General features: G+C 34.6%; 1 protein-coding gene across 1 annotated transcript; it reads left to right on the top strand.

The window, feature by feature from the left end:
• Positions 1-9,585: 9,585 nt before the first annotated feature.
• LOC111393834 (zinc finger CCCH domain-containing protein 15 homolog) lies at positions 9,586-19,725 on the top strand. Its single transcript, XM_023019551.1, has 2 exons — positions 9,586-9,767; positions 19,340-19,725. Exons 1-2 carry the CDS (start codon positions 9,657-9,659, stop codon positions 19,472-19,474), a joined length of 246 nt encoding a protein of 81 aa, XP_022875319.1. The 5' UTR covers positions 9,586-9,656; the 3' UTR covers positions 19,475-19,725.
• Positions 19,726-20,026: the final 301 nt, after the last annotated feature.

Raw genomic sequence — 20,026 nt, 5'->3', positions numbered from 1 at the left:
ATTTCGTAGTGATGAATAAAATTTTGTCTTTTATGCGAATTTGTGTTTGGACTTCAAATTATTACTGTTTCGTAGTCGGGGTCATTTTTTAGAAGAGGGTCGTGCCCTTGCACTAGTTCTCTATTTTCTTATCCTTTTACAGGGTTCGACCCTTTGTGTTATTCTACCCTTAAGGTGAATTTTATTTCTGAGGGAGATATCTTCAAACTCCCACTTCTTTTACCGAGGTGCCATTTCTTAGGCTGAGGCTTGCAGACGTTTTTCAGCTCAAATTCTGAAATGCCTCTATGGGCTGATACCCTTTGGGCTATACATTTTTCTTGTTCCTTCGAAGGAACTACCTCAAAAAGTGCCATGCACTTTGCTAAGGGTTTCGGTAGTCTCTTCTTCGTGGAGTAGACCAGGTCATGTTTGATGTCCGAGTACAATGTAAATCAACGTGCACGATAATAAGATCGGTGTGATGGGTCGTAAAATATGCTAGCCGTAATTGTTATATACAAGCTATATAGTAATTTCTAATTTAACAGTAAATGTTAAAACAACGAGAACATAATGAAATTTTCACAAGCCTTTACAGAAGATGTTGCTCGAGGTCCTTGGGGGAGATGAGGTTGTGTGCCGATGCTGCCCTCTTTGAATACATTATGAAGGGAGCTGAGATCCTTATTTTCTGCAGTTCTCATACCTTTGTGCGTATCTTTTTGGTTTTGTACTTGATGGTTTGTGCATAGTCTTCTTTTTCAAGGCATATGCATATTTTGGGGGTGGCTCCATGTGGGGTCTTTCTTTTTTCTGCATTTGGTGTCTTGGCCGAGGTGGTTTCATCTTTACCTCTTCTTTGAACAAGCTTATTTTGTATAGCTCATTTTAGGGTTATGTATACAGGGTTGGGGTACGAATTTTGACCCATTCTGATTTTCTTATTCGAATGGGACCAAAGTTTTAGCCTCGGGATGGGGAGAATAGCATTCACCTTTTGTGCCCAAGCTTCCTTAGACAATATAATTCTGTGAGGCTTATAGCTGAGCTGCTTTGACTGGAGAGGACAGCAAATCTTACTTTCCTGCGACTGCTGTCGATGAGTTAGCTTCTGCTGGCCGATGTCATTGGGGCTTGCCACGGTAATTATATGACTTAGCGCCTCTTTCTGCAAGAGGAGCTAATTCGAGGTGGTCAAAATTGGCGCTCGTTTTTTTGGATGAGGCCTTCTGCCTTTTTCATGAGGATGGTGGTTATGACTTCTGTCTTCTATCTCTATCTCTTGGATGGGATGGGGAAGACAACGTATTACTTTTTTGTGGGATTTGTGTCCTTAGTTCACAGACCTTCTGAGAAGGTCCGCTTATGTCGACCGGGGTTGCGAAGTCCGGTTTGGTAGTTATATGCCTTAGTGCCTCTTTCTGCAAGAGGGCTTCTCTGAGCTTTGACCATTTTCCTCTTTACGTGATCAATTTTGGTAGGTCCGCATCCGAGCTAATGCAGCTCGTCTTTCCCGCCTATTTCTAGGCAAGGGATACATGTATCTATGAGCGAGCTCATCTACAGTTCTTGACTGAGGTTGTTCATGCTGATTTTCCTCCGAAAAGGAATTGAACAGATTTGGTCTATCAGAGGAAATAGAAGGGCACCCGATTTGAGCGGGTGGAATGGAGGGCTAGCCTTCTCTATCTCTTGTAAGGCCAAGCCTATCGAAGACACTAGCATGTCCCCTTGGTGCATTAGACCGCCTTCTACAAGAACGGCAGTCTCCGGAGTTATTCGATCGGTGTCGTAATTGGTAATTATGTCCACATTTACCCCTATTTCTAGAGGAACGATTTCCTCATTTTGGGAGGATCTGGCCAGTTGACTTTACATCCACCTGAGTAGTTTACGCATTGCAGCGTTTTATCGGGAGATGGCTCTCATATCTGCGGTGACGACAGCCATCTCTCTGGTGAGTTTTGCTACTTGCTTGGCCCTACTCCTTGAGCCACTTCTTTGGTGGCGAACCACTGGGGCTGTTGACAGCGGCTCCTAGATTATTGGGGTGTTTTGTGAGGATGTCTCCTCACCAACGTGTTCTTTGGTCCGACTTGGCGTGATTCCTTCTTTCAGACTCATGGCCGCTCCTTCTTGGTGGATAGCCTTTCTTTGACTCTGTTCCAAGAGTTGTCTACCTTTATTCAAGGATTTTTACTTTTTGGTTTCTCCTTTGTAAACTCAGATTTTTCCTCAACAGCATTTTCGTGATTTAGTTGTTCCAAGCTTCCCACGGACAGTGACAATCATTTGACCTTCGAAAATGGTCGACAGGTGTTGATACAAGATAATATACACCTGGACGTATTATGTAGTATTTTTACTATAAGTATGAATGTTTATGGAAGAAGGTAAATAGTGGACAATGTAAGTATATTATTCCCTTCACTGTATTTTTTCAAGATCTCTCAATTGATACAAGAATTCCCTATTTATAGTGATCAGGCCGACGTGATCATCGTAGGATTGGATCCACGTGGCCGGACCTGTCGACACTAACTATTACATCAAATATGTCATCTATTAATTACATTGATAGACTTTTGACAAGATGTCAGCCACTCTATAAGCTAGGCTGACATTCCTAACACTTATTAACTACGCACGTCACATTAGTCAACTCTGGAGATGCGCTTATACGACCCTCTTCTGTTTGTCAAGGACTTCAGATAATAGAGTTGTTCGGCGGTAGAAGGCAAACCACCTCAGATCAACTTAGTGCAACGACCTCGACACTTCCTTTGACAGTTTAGGACGTTAGTCCCTTGTGCACCAATTCTTGGGTGCTCGCCATGTGTATGCATATGAGGTCTCCATGTAGACCTTTCTGCATTGACTAGTAACAGGGAACATACACACTGTTATTTTTACAAATTGAAGATAAGTATAAGAATTTGTAGTATTCATAATCATAAATTATGAATTAAGAATCCAATTACTTGAAGAATGAATTTCAAGATCTTGGTGCTCAAAGTCACAAAATCTGCACTTTCTTATTCTCTAATGGTTCCAATTCCGACCAAAATGGAAGGAGATTTTATCCATAATCTAAGTGCCTTATTTTGTGAGTTTTCTTGCCAAAATAATAATTTTAGGGCCTTTCCAATTTTGGTATATTTTCACATATGAATTCCATCATCTATTACCATATTTTCTCTCTCCTTTTATAGGCAATAAATATTGGAGGTTATATAGGAGTTAAGGGTGGTTATAGGAAGTTGTAGGTTTGAATTTCAAGTTCAAACCACTACATCCAACCTGTTTAATGTCTTGTCGGATGGATCATCCCATATGGGCAATCCATGACCATATTTTCTAATATCTCCCATGTACACATGATGAAGTTAACTCGAGTCACAAGTGACAACGAATATTACACGTTAGATCGTACAACTAGCGAGTACATATTAAATCATTCTCAAGATCTATTTTACAAATATTCATACGGCAAATACATATTAGAGCTTATGGTACTATAAGCCTGTTAGGGATATATAATAGCTAGAGGAACATTACATCTCACTATACCCCCAGACATATTTTCCAACATTAATTCCAATATTTTCGATGCCTTGAATATTTATGAAACATAACATACTTGAATTCCACAACATATCATTGTATTTACAATTGTGTTCAATATCCTAAATGGTTAAACACAACCGTGCCGGAGATTACAAATATAAATGTTGGTCAGATAATCTTCTTTTCCTACTTAAATCCATCAACTTTAAATCAATTACTTTCCTAGACATATCCCATCAAACCAAATCAATCATAGTCATTAGTAACATTCTAAAGTAGCAACGCTGAAATATAATCTAAAGAAATAATCAAAATTCATAAAAGTATATATGAAGTTATATAAATTTCAAGGTCTCGCACAATGAAAAAGCAAAGATCCAATCACTCATTTACTCAACATTGGTTGTAAAAGCACATGTGGTATGAAATACGTGCTACGATGTTTTCTCCCTTTATAAGGGTATACGTCATATTCTTTATAAACAAATAACACCATATAGATCCTTGTTCAGGTATTTTCTAATACTTAACATGAGTTCTTCTTATGTTCATTCCTCCAAGTAATCTCAAATTGAGAACTCAATTTGGTAACTAAACGAGTTTAATGGATAGAAAAATCCGTTTCGATTATTTCTTGTAATCTCATTTTGGTATTTTATCAAGGTGACTGAATCATGTACACAACATGATCAATTTGTCTTATCTCAGCATGCCCTAAAATATTTGAAGCAATTGTTTGTGTGAATGAACTACATTGCTATTTGAGAAAATCAATTTCTACAAACATGTTTTTAATTGTAAGCAATAAAAATTGTAAAATTAACAACAATTATAGGCTTTGTGGGGATTATGTGAAGTGTTCCTCTTTGTGCCAAGAACAAAATATTTGTGTCAAGTTTGAAAGATCCCAAAATTAGTGCTTCTTGAGACATAAAAAAAAAAAATAAATGAGAATGATAAATTAATCACAGTGCAAGATGCTTTAAAGTTACACGTCAATCAAAATACAAACTATGTCATTCGTACTAAGTAAAGATGAGTTTTTCAAGCCGATTCATGACTGGACAATGCCAATGACGAATTCGTTGGACCGAGTTCTAAACGTATTACTTTTTTAAATTCCTTGAAAAATCACGAATAATGCATTTATCTCCATTGGAAGATGTAATAATTTTGTAATCAAGGGAAATATAAAATTTTGTTAGAATTGAACTCTGCTAAGGATAGAATAATTTGCCAAGTTTGAATGATCATATATTGTACTTTTGGAAACTTCACGCGCTTATCTTGCTATGAGATGTATTGCATCTGCATGAACAAGGATCTGGTTAATGGATGTTGAAAAAGAATGAGCTGTGCAATGCACGTGCTCCATGCATTATTGATGATATAAATTTGGCCAAAATAGTTCCAAAGCAAGATTTTTTTACGTATTGCGCACAATTTAACATCCATAAAAAATTAAAATAGGGATATATTATGTTAATGTGAATGAAAGAGACCAACTTGCTTGTAAGTTATATTCTTCAATTTGAAAGTTTTTTTTTTTACCTTTTGCTATTCAAGAATTACACTATAGTTAATGTTCAAATCAAAATTATCTAAACCTTATGCATAACTGTCGATAGTTATAATTTTGAACAACTGGTAGATTGTTATAATAGTTTTTCAAAATCATAGTAGAACAATTGGACAAAAAGGAATTGGAAATCGATTAAAATCAGCATGTGGGCATTGGATTGAATAATTGGCCCAAGGGGTGGATGCATGGCCTGATTTTTCAAAAGCCGAGGCCAAAACCTATGAACCATGCTCACGCGTGAGTAGTTAACAATTTGATTTTATGGTTTATTTTCATTAAAAGTTGGAAAATCTATAAATAGGAAAGGTTTCCATTGCTAAACACAAGAAATCATAATTCATGTTAATTTTGAAAGAGTTTTTCTCAATTCTTACGTACATATTCAAATCTTCAAAGTGTTCTTTGAGTTCTAAGAAGTGCTTGTGTTTTTCTTCTCCAATACATATTCAATCCGATAAATCATTTGCCTTGATTCTATTTAAGCACTAAATTCAATCTTACAGAGGGAAAACGTCGTTTGAGGATAGTTGCTGCTATTTTTTTCTATTCACTTCTCCGTGCTTCCAAATTTTTAGGGTCAACTAAAATCTGCGACACACGTAAGTGTTATCCCTCCTTTTTACCTATATAGCACCTACCGGGCATATAATTAGTCATTTCACAGCAGTCCGGTGTTATTCCTAGTATTCCCTTCATTCTATTCGAAACAATTATTGTATAGGCCGAATCTGGTTTGGCACAGTTGTACGAACAACAGTGTACGTTATTGAGCACACGGCATTACCATTGGGGAACACTTTCTATTCTAATTTCTACATCTTTAGTTTTAGAGGACTGATTAGTAGAAAGTTTAGAGTGATCAGCTATTGGCAAGGTAATAGAATTTGCATCTCTTGGAAAATCTTTGATCCAATTTTGTGATAAAAGATCCTCACTATAAAAATAATTTATTCTCCTTCTGGTTTCTTCTATTACCCATCCCTAGTTTCCTTCTAGTTGATCCGAAATATTTTATTTCAAATTCAGATTTTAATCTATCTCTGATTAGTTGAGTTTTTCTTAAATAAAAGCTTTCTTATAGCATGTCTCACGTACTAATGGAAGACGGCAAGGCTGAATTTCACTTGAACAACTGTAATAGAAACAAGGGTCATATTGACTCTTTTTGAAGTTAGTCACTTGAGAATAAGATCAAATCTCGATATCATTGCTTTGGAGCTTATTCTAACCAAACAATTACATATTTCTAAGATACAATAGATTTTTTTTTCTTTTCTTTTTTTAAACATTTGGGTAGTGACATATAAATTATTTCATTTAAATGCCATTTAAGACGTTTATAGTGCGTTTCATTTACTGTTTTCAATTTTTAGTTTTTCATGTTTGATTAGATATTTTTGAATATATATTTTCGAAAATAAGGATAAAGTTGTAATATAAAATTGAAAACGCATTTTTGACGTTGTATGTGTTTTTAGTGAAATTTCTGAAAATACTCAAAACGTGGAAAACTAGTGTTTAAATAAAATTCTTAAAATAAAAAATTTAAAAAATAAAATATAAAATTCTAACAAATAAAATTTTAAATTTTAAAAAATTAGATTCAAATAATAAAAATGATAAATTCTAAAGCATAAAAAGCAAAAAATTTAAAAAACACTACAAAAAAACAGAGTTTCAGGCACGAATTTTTCGTTCCTAAAGTCTCAATATCCGTTGCTAATAATCTTCACCAACGGAATATTTGCAACCACAAATCCATTGGTAATTTGAGGGTCGCTGATAGTTACCAACAGATCATGCCGTATGTAAAGAGTAAACATTTTACCAACGGATTTTTCATTGGTAAAGTGTGAATCTTTTACCAACGGAATTTTCGTTGGTAAAAGTTTTAACCAATACCAACCGACTTTCTGTTGGTAAATGTCTACAATTACAATTGGTAAAAATCAATGTTGTAAATAATCTTATGGTAAAAAAGTTATTTATTTGTTTATTTATTATTATTATTTATTTATTTATTTAATAATTATAATATTTTTTTATTTTTAGCCAACTCAATTGAAAGACCAAAATATTGTTTAATTCATTATTGGACCACAAATTTATAGAGGGCAACTACAAAGATATTGTTGTAAACTTCTGATGTGTGATAAGTAAATTATTTTTACTAAAGGATAATCCGTTTCTCATTACCAACGGAATATCTGTTACTGAAAGATCAAAATGTTAAACGGTTATATTAGGCACAGAATATCCGTTGGTAAAGAGATATCATTTTTACTAAAGGATAATTCGTTTCTAATTATCAACGGAATATCCACAGGTAAAAGATCAAAATATTAAACGATTATATTAAGTACGAAATATCTGTTGGTAAAGAGATATCATCTTTACCAATGAATACTCCGTTTCTAATTACCAACGGATTAGCACCTACGGAATATCCATTGGAGAAAAATCTAAATGTTAAACGATTACATTAAACACGAAATATTGATTGGTAAAGAGATATCATCTTTATCAACGGATAATCCGTTTCTAATTACCAACGGATGCAATCCGTTGGTAATTTTCCGTAGGTGAAATGATGTTTTTTAGTAGTGAAATAAAATCATAATAATTTAAAAAAATAAAAATTTCAAAAATAAATTTATAAATTTTTCTAAAAATAAAAAATAAAAAAAATTAAAGCACTGAACAACAATTTACAAAAAAATTTCAAAAAATATTTAAATAAACTGAAACAAAAATTTTCAATCCACTTCATTAATCTTTATTTTATTTTTTGTATTTTGAACTCAATTTATTATTTATTTGTGACCAAAAAAAATATTGTAAGATTTACCAACTTTAAAATGTATATATTATTTGATAATATATTAACATACAATTATTCTATTTTTACTTAATAGTCAAATTTCATGGCATAAAATACCATAAAACAACTTTTCAAAATTTCAAACCAAATTTGTTTTCTAGTTTATATTTTAAAAAGTATTTTTTGTAAATGACAAATCAAACAAATTTTTAACAATTTTAAACAGACACTCAAGATAGAAAACTCAAAATGAACTCAAAACTTAAATACAAACCTAATGGATGATTAGTTTGTTAGTTTTCAATTTTACAAAATACCAGAAATTCACTCGATCTGATATTTTTGAAAATACATTTTGAGTTTTAAAGTTTTCAGTTAAAAGTTGAAAACATTCAAAACATAGGAAATATGCATTAAATAAAATTTAATTAAATAAAATTTTAGAAAACAAAATAAAAGAACTTTTAAAAAGAATAATATTTTAATATTTTAAAAATAAATCTCTAAGAAGGAAAATTCTAAATAAATAAAATAAAAAAATTAAAATCTGGAAAGAAATATAATTCAAGATAAAAATTACAGGAAATTAAAAATAAAAAACAAACCAAACGCGATTTTAACAATTTTAAAACAGATTGTCAAAATAGAAAGCTGAAAATGGGCTCAAAAAGCAAAACTAAATATGCAATTCAAATGAGCCCTTAGATTTTGTTTGGGTTTCCACATTTGTTGCTAAAAAGTTACTTTTCCAAATCAAATATTAATTTAATTCCAAATTTGTTGGACTCAAATGTACTCCTTAGTTATCCACTATACCAACTCATAATTTTGACAACTAAAAAGGAAAGGCAAATAGATGATAAATGTGGATAGTACTTTTGAATCGTACTGAATATCTAATTAAAGACAGTGTTTAACTTCAAAAAACTAATTTTTAACAACTAAAAATGAAGCTCAAACAAATACTTAACTCCTATTTGCTAAAGGTTCTTTTTTTTTTTTAGAATTATAAGTTGATCAAATTTATTTTTTAATCACATATTTCATTGAACTTAACACTTTTAATTATATATGTATTTCATGAAATTCATTAACTTACCCATTAAATTAAATTTTATTACATTTCATTTTTCTCTATCTTATTTTTAACCACACAATTTTTCATAAAATAATATTACATGTAAATTGAAAATTTTTCCTTCTTTTTCAACTACTCATTTTTAAAAAAAATACTATTCCCCTTATTTTCATTTTCAAGTAATGGACATCAAACAGGGACATAGTTTTGCCGAATAGAAGCTTAGTTATAAGTAATAAACTACGTGTTTAATCCCCATTTATTGTTGAAAATAAATTTTATAATAGTGAGTTTTGGAGATTGTGCTGTTAAAAGTATAAAAAAAATTTGAATTTATGCAAAAAATATTTTATTGTGACAAAGTGTAATTGAAAAATAAGTTTGACAAAAATGAGTTTTTAGAGAATGAGAATCATATCGAGACAAAGTAATGTTTTAAAATAAGCAAACTTTTAGCATAGAAATTACTTAATTTATTTTCATTTAAAAGTTATTTTAATAAGTAACTCTTTAATTATTATTAAACTTAAAATGACCTGAATTTAGAACTCTTGGCACCGTAAATACGTGAGCCACGGAATTTAACTCGAGACCTAGAACAGAGAACTTTGAACGACGAGAAAATAATGGGCGCAGAAGCTGAAAATCATCAACAAAAACTAGGGTCAGTTCCCAATCCAAACCCTAATCCCAATCCCATCTCGGAAGCTCAATTTCTTGCCTGGAAACGCCGCAAGGTCTTGTATTCTCTCTGTATCTTTTCCTTTTTTAATTTATCTCCATCATTCCATACGTATAAAGAGTTCGCTGGCCCCGTAAATATCGGTCTCTTGTGTGTTATGATTATCTGTATTGTGCCACCTGTTATCAGTTTATGTATTTGCCTATGAATATTTGACTTGAAATTGAATAATTATGTCCGAATTAGTGTTATTTCATTTAACGTACAATTTTCATTCCGCAGTGTAAAGATTGACATTGGGATTTCTATTATATCCTATGTTGTCAGTATAGAAATAGGTCTAAAAAAGTGATTTTTGGTTTCAATCAGGTCTAATATGTGGTTCCTTTCTTTTTGATTGTATTTTAGTCCCCAAGAAATTTCATCTCTTTTTTTTTTTATTATTATTATTATTTTTTTTTTATCGAGGTGTCCCAGCTTACGCCAGACTATATCCTCGTCCCTGAACTTCCGGCCCCTCAACAGCTCAGGGAGGTAAATCGCGGGATGTGCCCAAGTTGACTAGGGTTCGAACAGCCTTTATACTCCTGGTCCCAAGGGAGCCTCCTCCATGGTTATTACATCACCAAGCTGCTCCAACCCTTCCTCTGGTTATTACAACACTCAACTGCTCCAATCAGGAATCGAACTCCCCACGTTGGGGTTGCGAGCCCCGCACTGTCCTTCCTTTGCCAACTTGGATGTGCCCCGGGGGGCAATTTCATCTCTCTCTTTGTTATATGAATGGTAAGGGAGTGTTGGTCTTCTGCAATATTTTCAATGGTTTGGAATGATGATTCTTTTATATTTCTCCTTTATCATACTTAAATGCTCTGTTAGCGAGCGCAGCTGTGTATATCGGATTACAATGAATGGCGAAAACTACAAATGCAGAAGAATTCTAGAAGTATAAATGTTCAGGAAAGGAAGTGAAAAATTACGAAGGATGGAAGGAAGCACAAAGGAAAGAGGAATGTTTGCATAAAAATATTATAGACACCGTGGACGAAAGTAAAATATTTATAAGTCAGCCAAATTCAAGGAAAACTAGAGATCTTAACTTCATTAAATTGATAAAGGATTAGAACTTTAGAATTTTGGTAAAGGATATATATATTAGAGATGGTGAAGAGGTTATTTTAAAAAATTATGGTAGTAATAATTTATGGTTGGTAGAGATGTTGTATGTTTCATGTGCTGTATGATAGTGATGGTGATGAAAGTTCTAAAAATGATTGATGTTCACAAGGCCATCAAAGTATATGGTATTTGTGTTTGGGTATGAAAGAGTTTGGTCAAATGTGTTTCTTTTTATTGGTAGAAGTCATTTATGAAATTGCTTCTGCCAAAATGTATGAAGAACGGATAAAATAATTTTTCCCAAACACATAAATAAGGTGCTGTGGCACCCCGAATATTAGAAAGTTCGGGTGCCACTAAAACGTACATAAGTATAAACTCTTAGGAATAACTTTAAAATCAACAAAGCCTCAATAGTAATAAAAATAGTACTTATTGCATATCCAAATGTGATTTTGCTAAAACAATACTTAAACGAAATAACAAGTTTCTGGACATTCTTATTTAAAAGGATTTACTAATTAAAATCTCCACATCATTGGGCACTTTCCAAACTCCAACTGCCTTGAGCCGCTACATTCGTTGAGAGGTTATAGAAGGGGGTGAGATAATACTCAATAAGTGTGAACCTTAAAATTGTAAATCGTATTTAAATTTCAGAAAGAAAAAGAAATAATATCATATGATACATAAAGGAGTGACAAAGAAATAATGAATATAAGTGGTAGACATTTCTTTTGTATACTGTGACTAAACTTCGATCCTCTTAACATAACTTTTTCATATAGGACTCATAAAATTTATTCCAGAATCAATATCACTATAGACAAAATTATAAACAAACTTATCTGCTTGGAACTAAGAATATGCATTAAAACTTCTTGAAATAGCTCAACTTTTGCCCATTATTTGACCGCACAGATACTTATCTGTGAGTGTGACAATGTGTGCAAGAGTAAAAAGGAAAAGTAAGAGTGGGAGAAAGATAAGACGTGTGAGGGGGTTTGGGCGTGGTGTGGCTTTTGCTCACATGAATGTATAAATATATGCTAGTTGGTACTTTACCGGTGGAACTCACTACACAGTCTATCACGTCTCCTCTTCTGACCTCTAATCCGTCTCCTGTCTACAGATTCTGAACCAATGAGTAATATGCAACCTGATCATTCTCACTAATAATGTTCACCATATTGTGACAACATCTAAGGTTGGGGTATTTAAGCCGAGGGCTTCTATGGTTTCTGATCTTAGTGTGTCTAATCTTACTACTCTATAGGAGGCTTTAAGGAGATGTCATTGGAAGTCAGCGAAGCAACAGGATACATTCCTTTAATCCAGAATGAAATGTGGATATTTGTCCCTCAGCCAACTGTAGAAAAGTTACCGTCTGTAAGTGGATTTTTAGGATTAAAAGGAATCTTGATGGCTCTATTTCCAGGCTTAAGGCTTGTCTAGTCGCTAAAGGATTCCATCAACTTGCTTGTTTTGACTTTACTGAAACATTTTGTCCAGTCGTCAAGCTGGCTACTATCAGGCTTATCTTGAGTATTGCTTTGGCTCAAAGTTAGTCAGCTGGATGTAAAAAATGCATTTTTAAATTGGAGTTTTCAAGAAACTATACTAATGAAACCATTGTAGGGGTTTAAAATTCATCTAGATTCCCAACAGCTTGTTTGCAAACTTCACAAGGCATCATATCTGTTGAAATAAGCTCCATGGTCGTGGTTTGATAAGCTCAGGGTCTCCCCACTTCATCTTGGTTCTACGCCTTCCCAAGCTTTTCAGTCACTTTTTGTATGGTTTTCTCCAACTTCCAATGTCTATCTACATGTAGATGACATAGTAATTATTTACAATAACGCTTCTGAAGTTTAGTACCTCATTTCTCATCTAACTAGAAATTTTCCTTGAAAGATCTTGGTCCTAACAATTATTTTATTGGACTACAAGTAAATTACCCAACCAAAGCTGGGGTATTACCTCCTCAGCAAAAGTACAATGATGATTTGTTAGTTAGGGCCAAGATGTCTGGTGCTAATGCTCTACCAACGCCTATTTTTACTAGTAAAACTTCTATTTTCTATTGCATTATCGTGGGGGCCTTATAATTTTACCATCACCATACCGGATATTGAATTCAGAGTTAATGGAATTTCTCAATTCATGCAAAAGCCTCTTGCTTGAGACTGGAAGGCTGTGAAACATATCCTCAGGTATATAAAGGTGATAGTCAATTTTGGTCTACATAGTCTCCCAATCTTTGTCTCCATTGCTTTTCTGATGCTGATTGAGGAGTGATCTGGATTATCATCGCTTCACCTTCTGTTTCTTTATTTTCCCTGGTAACTTCCAATTGTTTTGAGCTCTAAGAAACAACATATTGTTTCTTGTTCCAGCACAGAAGCCGATTACAGAAGCCTTTCTAGTGCTGGTGCTGAAATTTTGGTCTCCAATCTCTCGTCCGTGAGCTTCATATTGTCTCAACTTGTATTCCAACCTTGTGGTGCAACAATTTTGTGTTTCTCAGTGCGAATCCTGTGTTGCATTCCAGCACCAAGCACATTGAACTAGATTTGTACATTCTTTCTTCGTGAACTTCTTGTTGATAAATCTATCTCGGTGAATCATGTTCCAGCAATTGATCAATTTGCAGACATTCTCACTAAGTATATGATCAAGCTCTGTGTGATCTCCTCAAACACTATTCACTCACGGGAGATGTTAAGGATAATGGTGCTTAGACACGTTAACCATTGATTAATTTGTAATAAATTGAGTAGATAATCTTTGCATTCTGGATCCTTCTTTTGATATGCTGAGTGTACATTCTGTTTTCCCATGTATGCCTAATTTTTTAAGTATATCTAAATGTGGATGGATGTAACACATTTCAATAGAGAATATAGAATATTCATTTTGAGTCTCATTCCTTTCATCTTTACTCATTATAAAAACAATTGTAATGTTAATTTCTGTGTCTGACATTCCCCTATTGGAAATAACTGCACTAATTGAAATTTTAAAAACATTTGTAATGTTAATTTCTGCCTTATGTGGACAATGAGTGATTCATATGTTGACTAACTCCCAATTCAGCCTTGGAATTACATGTTGGGCCTAAATAATGATAGTTCGCTTGGTTGATTTTGGCCATTGCTCAAGTCAGCTAACAAACCCTTTCTCAAGCCTTGCAAGTTGTATGACACCAAGCTAAGGTACAACTCGTTTGTGGAGTCAACTTTATATCTCTGGGATAATCCTAGTGATAGTGATGAGGACATCGTTTACTTATTTTATTTATGCTTTATTTATCTTTTGGACTATTACTTAAAATTTGGACTTGTATGGGCTCGGGCCCAAGCTTGTTAGGGTTGCTTAACTATTTAAACCTGTTTTACATTATAATTTTCAGTTGATGATGATTTAGAATTGAAATATTTTTTGGTGGCTTGCAGCCGTTTTCTCCCTCCCCTTTCTTCCTCTGGTTTCTTTTCCTCTTCTCCCTTGTCTCTGTTTCTCCTCCCCGTTCCTTCTTCTTTCTTTCTTTCTTATTCATCGTACATCAAATTTGGTATCAGAGCCGAACTTTGGATAATGTCTTTCCTACAATCTAAATTTTCTTCTTATTTCTTCCCAAAAATTGTTGGAACAACACAAATGAAAATATTTTTAGCGTCCAAGCAGCAGATTCTATTTTTCTAGTGGTCGTTCGATAAAAAAAAAAAAGTTACTGTTCATGCTCGAAAATCCCATTAGACTCTTTCCTGCATTTTAGAATTGAAAAAAAAAAAAAAAAAGACGTTTATTGCTGCTGCTAAAAAAATCTGTAGTTGTTCCATAAATTAACCCTAGCCCATGTATTTTCAATATATAACCAACCTATCTAACCCAATTACAACAAATTTCCAAGCCCAATAACTATCAATTCGGCCCGACTCTTTTATCACTTTATTCTAGCCCAACTCCTTAATCCTCTCAAATCAGCTAACTATCAATTCGGCCCGACTCTTTTATCACTTTATTCCAGCCCAACTCCTTAATCCTCTCAAATCAGCTCTCATGACCCGGCCCAATCCTTCCCCCATCACCTCCGATTTTCTGCTTCGTCTGCCGTTCACCAACGTCGGCGACACCATTCCCTAGCACCGCCGGCGTCGTCGGCGGCTCGTCTCTCACCACAACCCGTCATCCCCACTTCCTAATCTCGCAGCAATCCGGCCCATAAGCCACCAAAACCCCGAATCCACTTTCTGAAACTCGCCTCCCCGCTGGTGACCACTCCGCCCCAATCACCGCCGCCGACTTTTACACTCCAGTCGGACATCACCACTTAATCGGCCGGTCTTCAATCAGCCAACCACTTATCATTATCCCCAAACCCAAGACAACCACCGAACGTGAGATTTAAGCTCCTCAAACTTTGCTGCCTTATCATAATTTTCAGCCCCATTGCTACCCGGCTTCCCAAAATCCGAACGTGAGATTCGCCATCATCCACCACAACCATAATTCACGCCACACACCATTCATCCATCATTCACAAATCAATTTCAAGCCTCTGTTCGAGGAATTCATAGAAGTCAGATACAGGTTCTTGTTAAATTTGTTAATAAGAGTCAGATACAGGTTCAAGACAGCAGGCATCACATATTCTGCAGGAGGACTTCTGAAGTTGAAGGTACCTGAGGCAAGAGTTAGCACAGAAACTTACCTGGGGTCCCACACAGTGGTAATTCAAACCAATCGGAATACTGGGAGTCACAACCGAACTATAGGGAGTCACTACTCTTATCTATCTTTCGTTTATACTACTGCTTCATTTTTAAAATTGCATTAATTAAAATCTTGTGCTGCTGTTATCGTGATAATTTTAGCCTTAAACCCCACTTGATCGAAACCATTAATCGAATTGACACCAGTGACCGAATTGATTTCCATTATTCCCCACTTAAATTTATTGGAGAATTTGACTAGTGTGTTTGACCCTTGCTTTGCCATTTTATATGTACCAGCACTTTTAGTTTGTTTTGGATTTTAATCCCAAAATTTAAAGTTTTTTAAAAAAAAGAAAAGAGCTAGCTCAAATTTTCATTTTCCATTACTTGCACTTTTTGTTTGTTGATCTCTCTATTGCATGCCATTAAGTTGTTATTACAGTGCATGTAGTTACATATTGGTCATCTTGTCACTTCTAGCTCCAGTACCTTAGACATGGACCCCTCACAATTCGATGTACTCACCCGACAAATAGCGGCTATTCAAACTCAAATGACCGCTACTCTTGAAGAGAGTAAGGTCCTATTTGTTAGTTTGAAAAATTTTAAACACATCCCTCATTCGATTGATGTTGATAATTCTAAGGTATCCCATAATAGACAACATCGTCGACAAGGTAATCAAAAATACTTTCGACTCGATCGTAAGGATAGGGATAGGAATAGGGATCAGATTTGTGAACGAGAACGAGATAATTTTGAAATTCTTACTCAGTGGAATGTCCTTAAACAAGGAAATCAATTAGTGACTGAGTATACCGCGCAATTTGAGAAATTTCGAACCAAATGTCATTTAATTGAGGATGAGAGCACGACTTTGAGTAGGTTTAGCCAAGGTTTGAGAGATGATCTTAAACGCGAACTTTTCCTTCGAGGTGTCACTACTCTTGATCACGCTTACTCTTTAGCTCAAGATTATGAGTTGATTATTAGTACTTCATATGAAAAGCATGGTCATCGTCGTTCACCCATCTCATTAGCGTCGCCTCATCATAAGTCTATCATAAAACCTTCTTCATCTAATGTTCCTCCTATTTGGAAAAATAATTATAAAGGTCGTGATAGTCCAAGATCTTCTTCTCCATGTAGAAAGTATATTGAGAATCATCCTTCGGTGTCGTTGGCTCCACTTCCTCCTGTTAAGTCCCTTCTAGGACCTCCCCCGTCTGATGTTCCTCCAATTTTGAAAAATAAGAGTAAAATTTTTGATAATCATCATTTGGCTTCATTGGCTCCACCTCCTCCCGTTAAGTCCCTTCTAGGACCTCCTCCTTCTAATGGTTCTCCAATCTTGGAAAATTGGGGTAGAATTTCTGAAACTCCAAAGTCTTCTTCTCACTTGTTGTGCGTCAACTGTAAAGACTTTGGTCACATTTCTTCTAAATGTCCTAATCGAACCTTAGTCATGGAAGAACGAAAGAATGTAATAGAGGAGCCGTTAGAAGATCTAGTTTATGAGTATAAACCTGAAGATTTTGATGATTTGGATGATAGTGAGGACACTTCCTTAAGTGGAATCCTGACCCTTCCCAAGACTTTAGAAACTATACCGCTTGTTTCTGACAACTCTCGATCATATGTTATATGTCATACCCTTACCCAACTCAAAGAGTTTGATAATTTTACTAGTCACTCTTGGAGAATCCAGTCGCCTGTTCTTAGCACTAAATCGAAATTCTCCACTATTGACCAACCTCAAATTGATGGTCAAAACGAAATTGTTAACCAAAGTCTTGGCAATTTATTACAGTCTCTAATCCAGAAAAATCTTAGAAATTGGGACTCGATCCCCCCAACTGTTCACATCGCATATAACAATTCTATGAATCGGTCTCTAGGTTTAAATCCATTTGAAGTTGTTCATAGTTATAAATCTAGGCGACCGTTAGATCTTATTCCCATGTCCCCGCATGCTAGTGTGTTGTCAGCTGAAGTATTTGTATATCATCTTCATGACTTGCATATTGAGATCAATAAACAACATGACGCAAACAATGCATTATATAAACTTCAAGCTGATTCGCATAAACGATATTTTGAATTCAATATTGGGGATTATGTCATATTGCAAGCTTGTAGTGCTGGTCCTTTAAAAATTTTAAAGCATGTTAGTTCAAATGCACATGTCATTGCCCTTTCATCACATTTTAGCCACCACTCTGCTTTAAATATATAGGACTTCATTACTTACAAATACCATATTACTTCCTTAGATGATCCATTTCTACCTAACTTTGTGGACTCCGAATTTGACTATATTGTTATTTCTACTTTAATACCACCTATCACAGCACACAAAGATAAAATTGATGTTATTTTAGATGAACGTGTTTTATTGATCAATGATGGCAAAATTCAGTACTTTCTTGTTTGTTGGGTAGATTGACGTGCTTCTTATGCTCATTATGTACAATCATGTGAAAATTTTGAAGATGAGGTACATGAGTTTTGGTTATTTGGAGTCCAATATCAGTACTTGGCTAGAAGGAAAGATCGCCCCCCTTGGTCAGATCATATTCATGGGAATAAGCTATAGTTTTCAGTTCTATCAATTATGGAATCTCGTTACTTGGTTCGTCAAAAAGATCGTCCCTCGTGGCTTGACTTGAACCATTTGGAGTATCAGATTGACTGCAGCCTATACTATCTATCAACTCGACGGGGTCGAGTTTTTCTCCTATCCCGGGAGAGTTGATGAGGACATCGTTTACTTATTTTATTTATGCTTTATTTATCTTTTGGACTATTACTTAAAATTTGGACTTGTATGGGCTCGGGCCCAAGTTTGTTAGGGTTGTTTAACTATTTAAACCTGTTTTACATTATAATTTTCAGTTGATGATGATTTAGAATTGAAATATTTTTTGGTGGCTTGCAGCCGTTTTCTCCCTCTCCTTTCTTCCTCTGGTTTCTTCTCTTCTTCTCCCTTCTCTCTGTTTCTCCTCCCCGTTTCTTCTTTTTTCTTTCTTATTCATCCTACATCAGATAGTAAATAGAGGTGTGGCTTAGGTGAAATAGGAATTTAAATTAGAGTTTGATTTATATTACATTTCAGTAGTTTTGACTAGTTGAGATTTTGATATTTTGAGAAGTTGTGATGCATTAGATGTTCCCTTATATTCTAAACTCTTCCCCTTATAACTCTTCCCCTTCTATAAGGGAAATTTACTCAGATTATTATTGATTATTGGTAATGAATTACAGATTTTGCTTCTACTCAATTTTACCTATTCTCTAATTGTCTTTTCTATCTCTTCCTTCTCTTTTGCCTCTTATTCTCTCTATTTCTTCCTTTCCTCTAATACTTCCTCTTGAATTTTGCATCACCTAGACTCGAAGATAGTATGATTAGGACTTTACATGTTGAACCAGGTAGAAAGAGGGGATTGTAAGTCCACTTCAGCTCCTAATGCGGGAATCAAGCAACTTTTATGGATTGAGCACTGACCTAAGTCTAATTTGGGGGATCACACATTTGATTGTAATGATACCTAGAGAAGCACACGGAGTACCTCTACTCATTAATTAATCTTTTGTTTGTGCTTCATTAACAGTAGAAGATAGAGTTCTTCCTGTGTTAAATTTACTAATTCCAACACTTGGGAGGTCTAGGAGCACAGTTTTTTCTGAAGTTCTTCATAAACTGCTGAACTTTCTAATGTTTTATATGTTCTGTTTTCTCAATTGTTTTATTGGTCAATCTTCTGATATACATATATTGTTTTATCAGCAGGTCGCTGATGCTTCAGCAAAAAAGGATGAAGCAACAAGGAAGCGTGCAGAGGATATAGCTGCCGGGCTGGTTCAAATGAATGGTCGTGAGTTATTTGTGCATGAGCCCTGGGTGTTTGATAATAACCTTTACTGAGGTCAATTTTATCAGTTCATTGCAGTTTTCCGTGGAGCTCAATGCATTCATAAATGATATTTGTAGCTTATTTTCCTTGTATTAAACTGATCTCGAGTGCATTGGTGTTTACGAGGACAAACTGTGATGGAATGTTGTCGTATATACTTGATGATTATCGTCTATTTTCACCTATGGATTTATCCCTATTTATATAGACGAGAGATTGGATCCATCAGTTACATCTTTATGGAAAAGAATATTATTCCACAGCGTTTGTAACCACTTAGGACCCAGATTAGTTTTGTTCTTACGCTTATTGGTTCTGTCAACACATTAAAGTTGAGTGTACGCTGCATATTTATGACGTTTAATAGAGAGAATTTGATAGTGCTGGACATTATTAAAGAAGAAAAAATTAATAAAAAGTTTATTTGTCAGGTAGATTAGTTATGCTCAATAATGCATATCAAACATTTGGTATGAAGTTAAGGTATAATTTATTTATTTCATTCAAAGGATGCCTTCCCAAATTTAATTTTACCTTTTCTTTGAAACCCGGAATTTATTTCC

This window comes from Olea europaea, chromosome 4 (assembly GCF_002742605.1).
Source record: "Olea europaea var. sylvestris chromosome 4, O_europaea_v1, whole genome shotgun sequence".
In the NCBI taxonomy this organism is placed as follows: Eukaryota; Viridiplantae; Streptophyta; class Magnoliopsida; order Lamiales; family Oleaceae; genus Olea; species Olea europaea.
The sequence above is the reverse complement of the archived record's forward strand: the minus strand, read 5'-3'. Positions and strand labels throughout refer to the sequence as shown.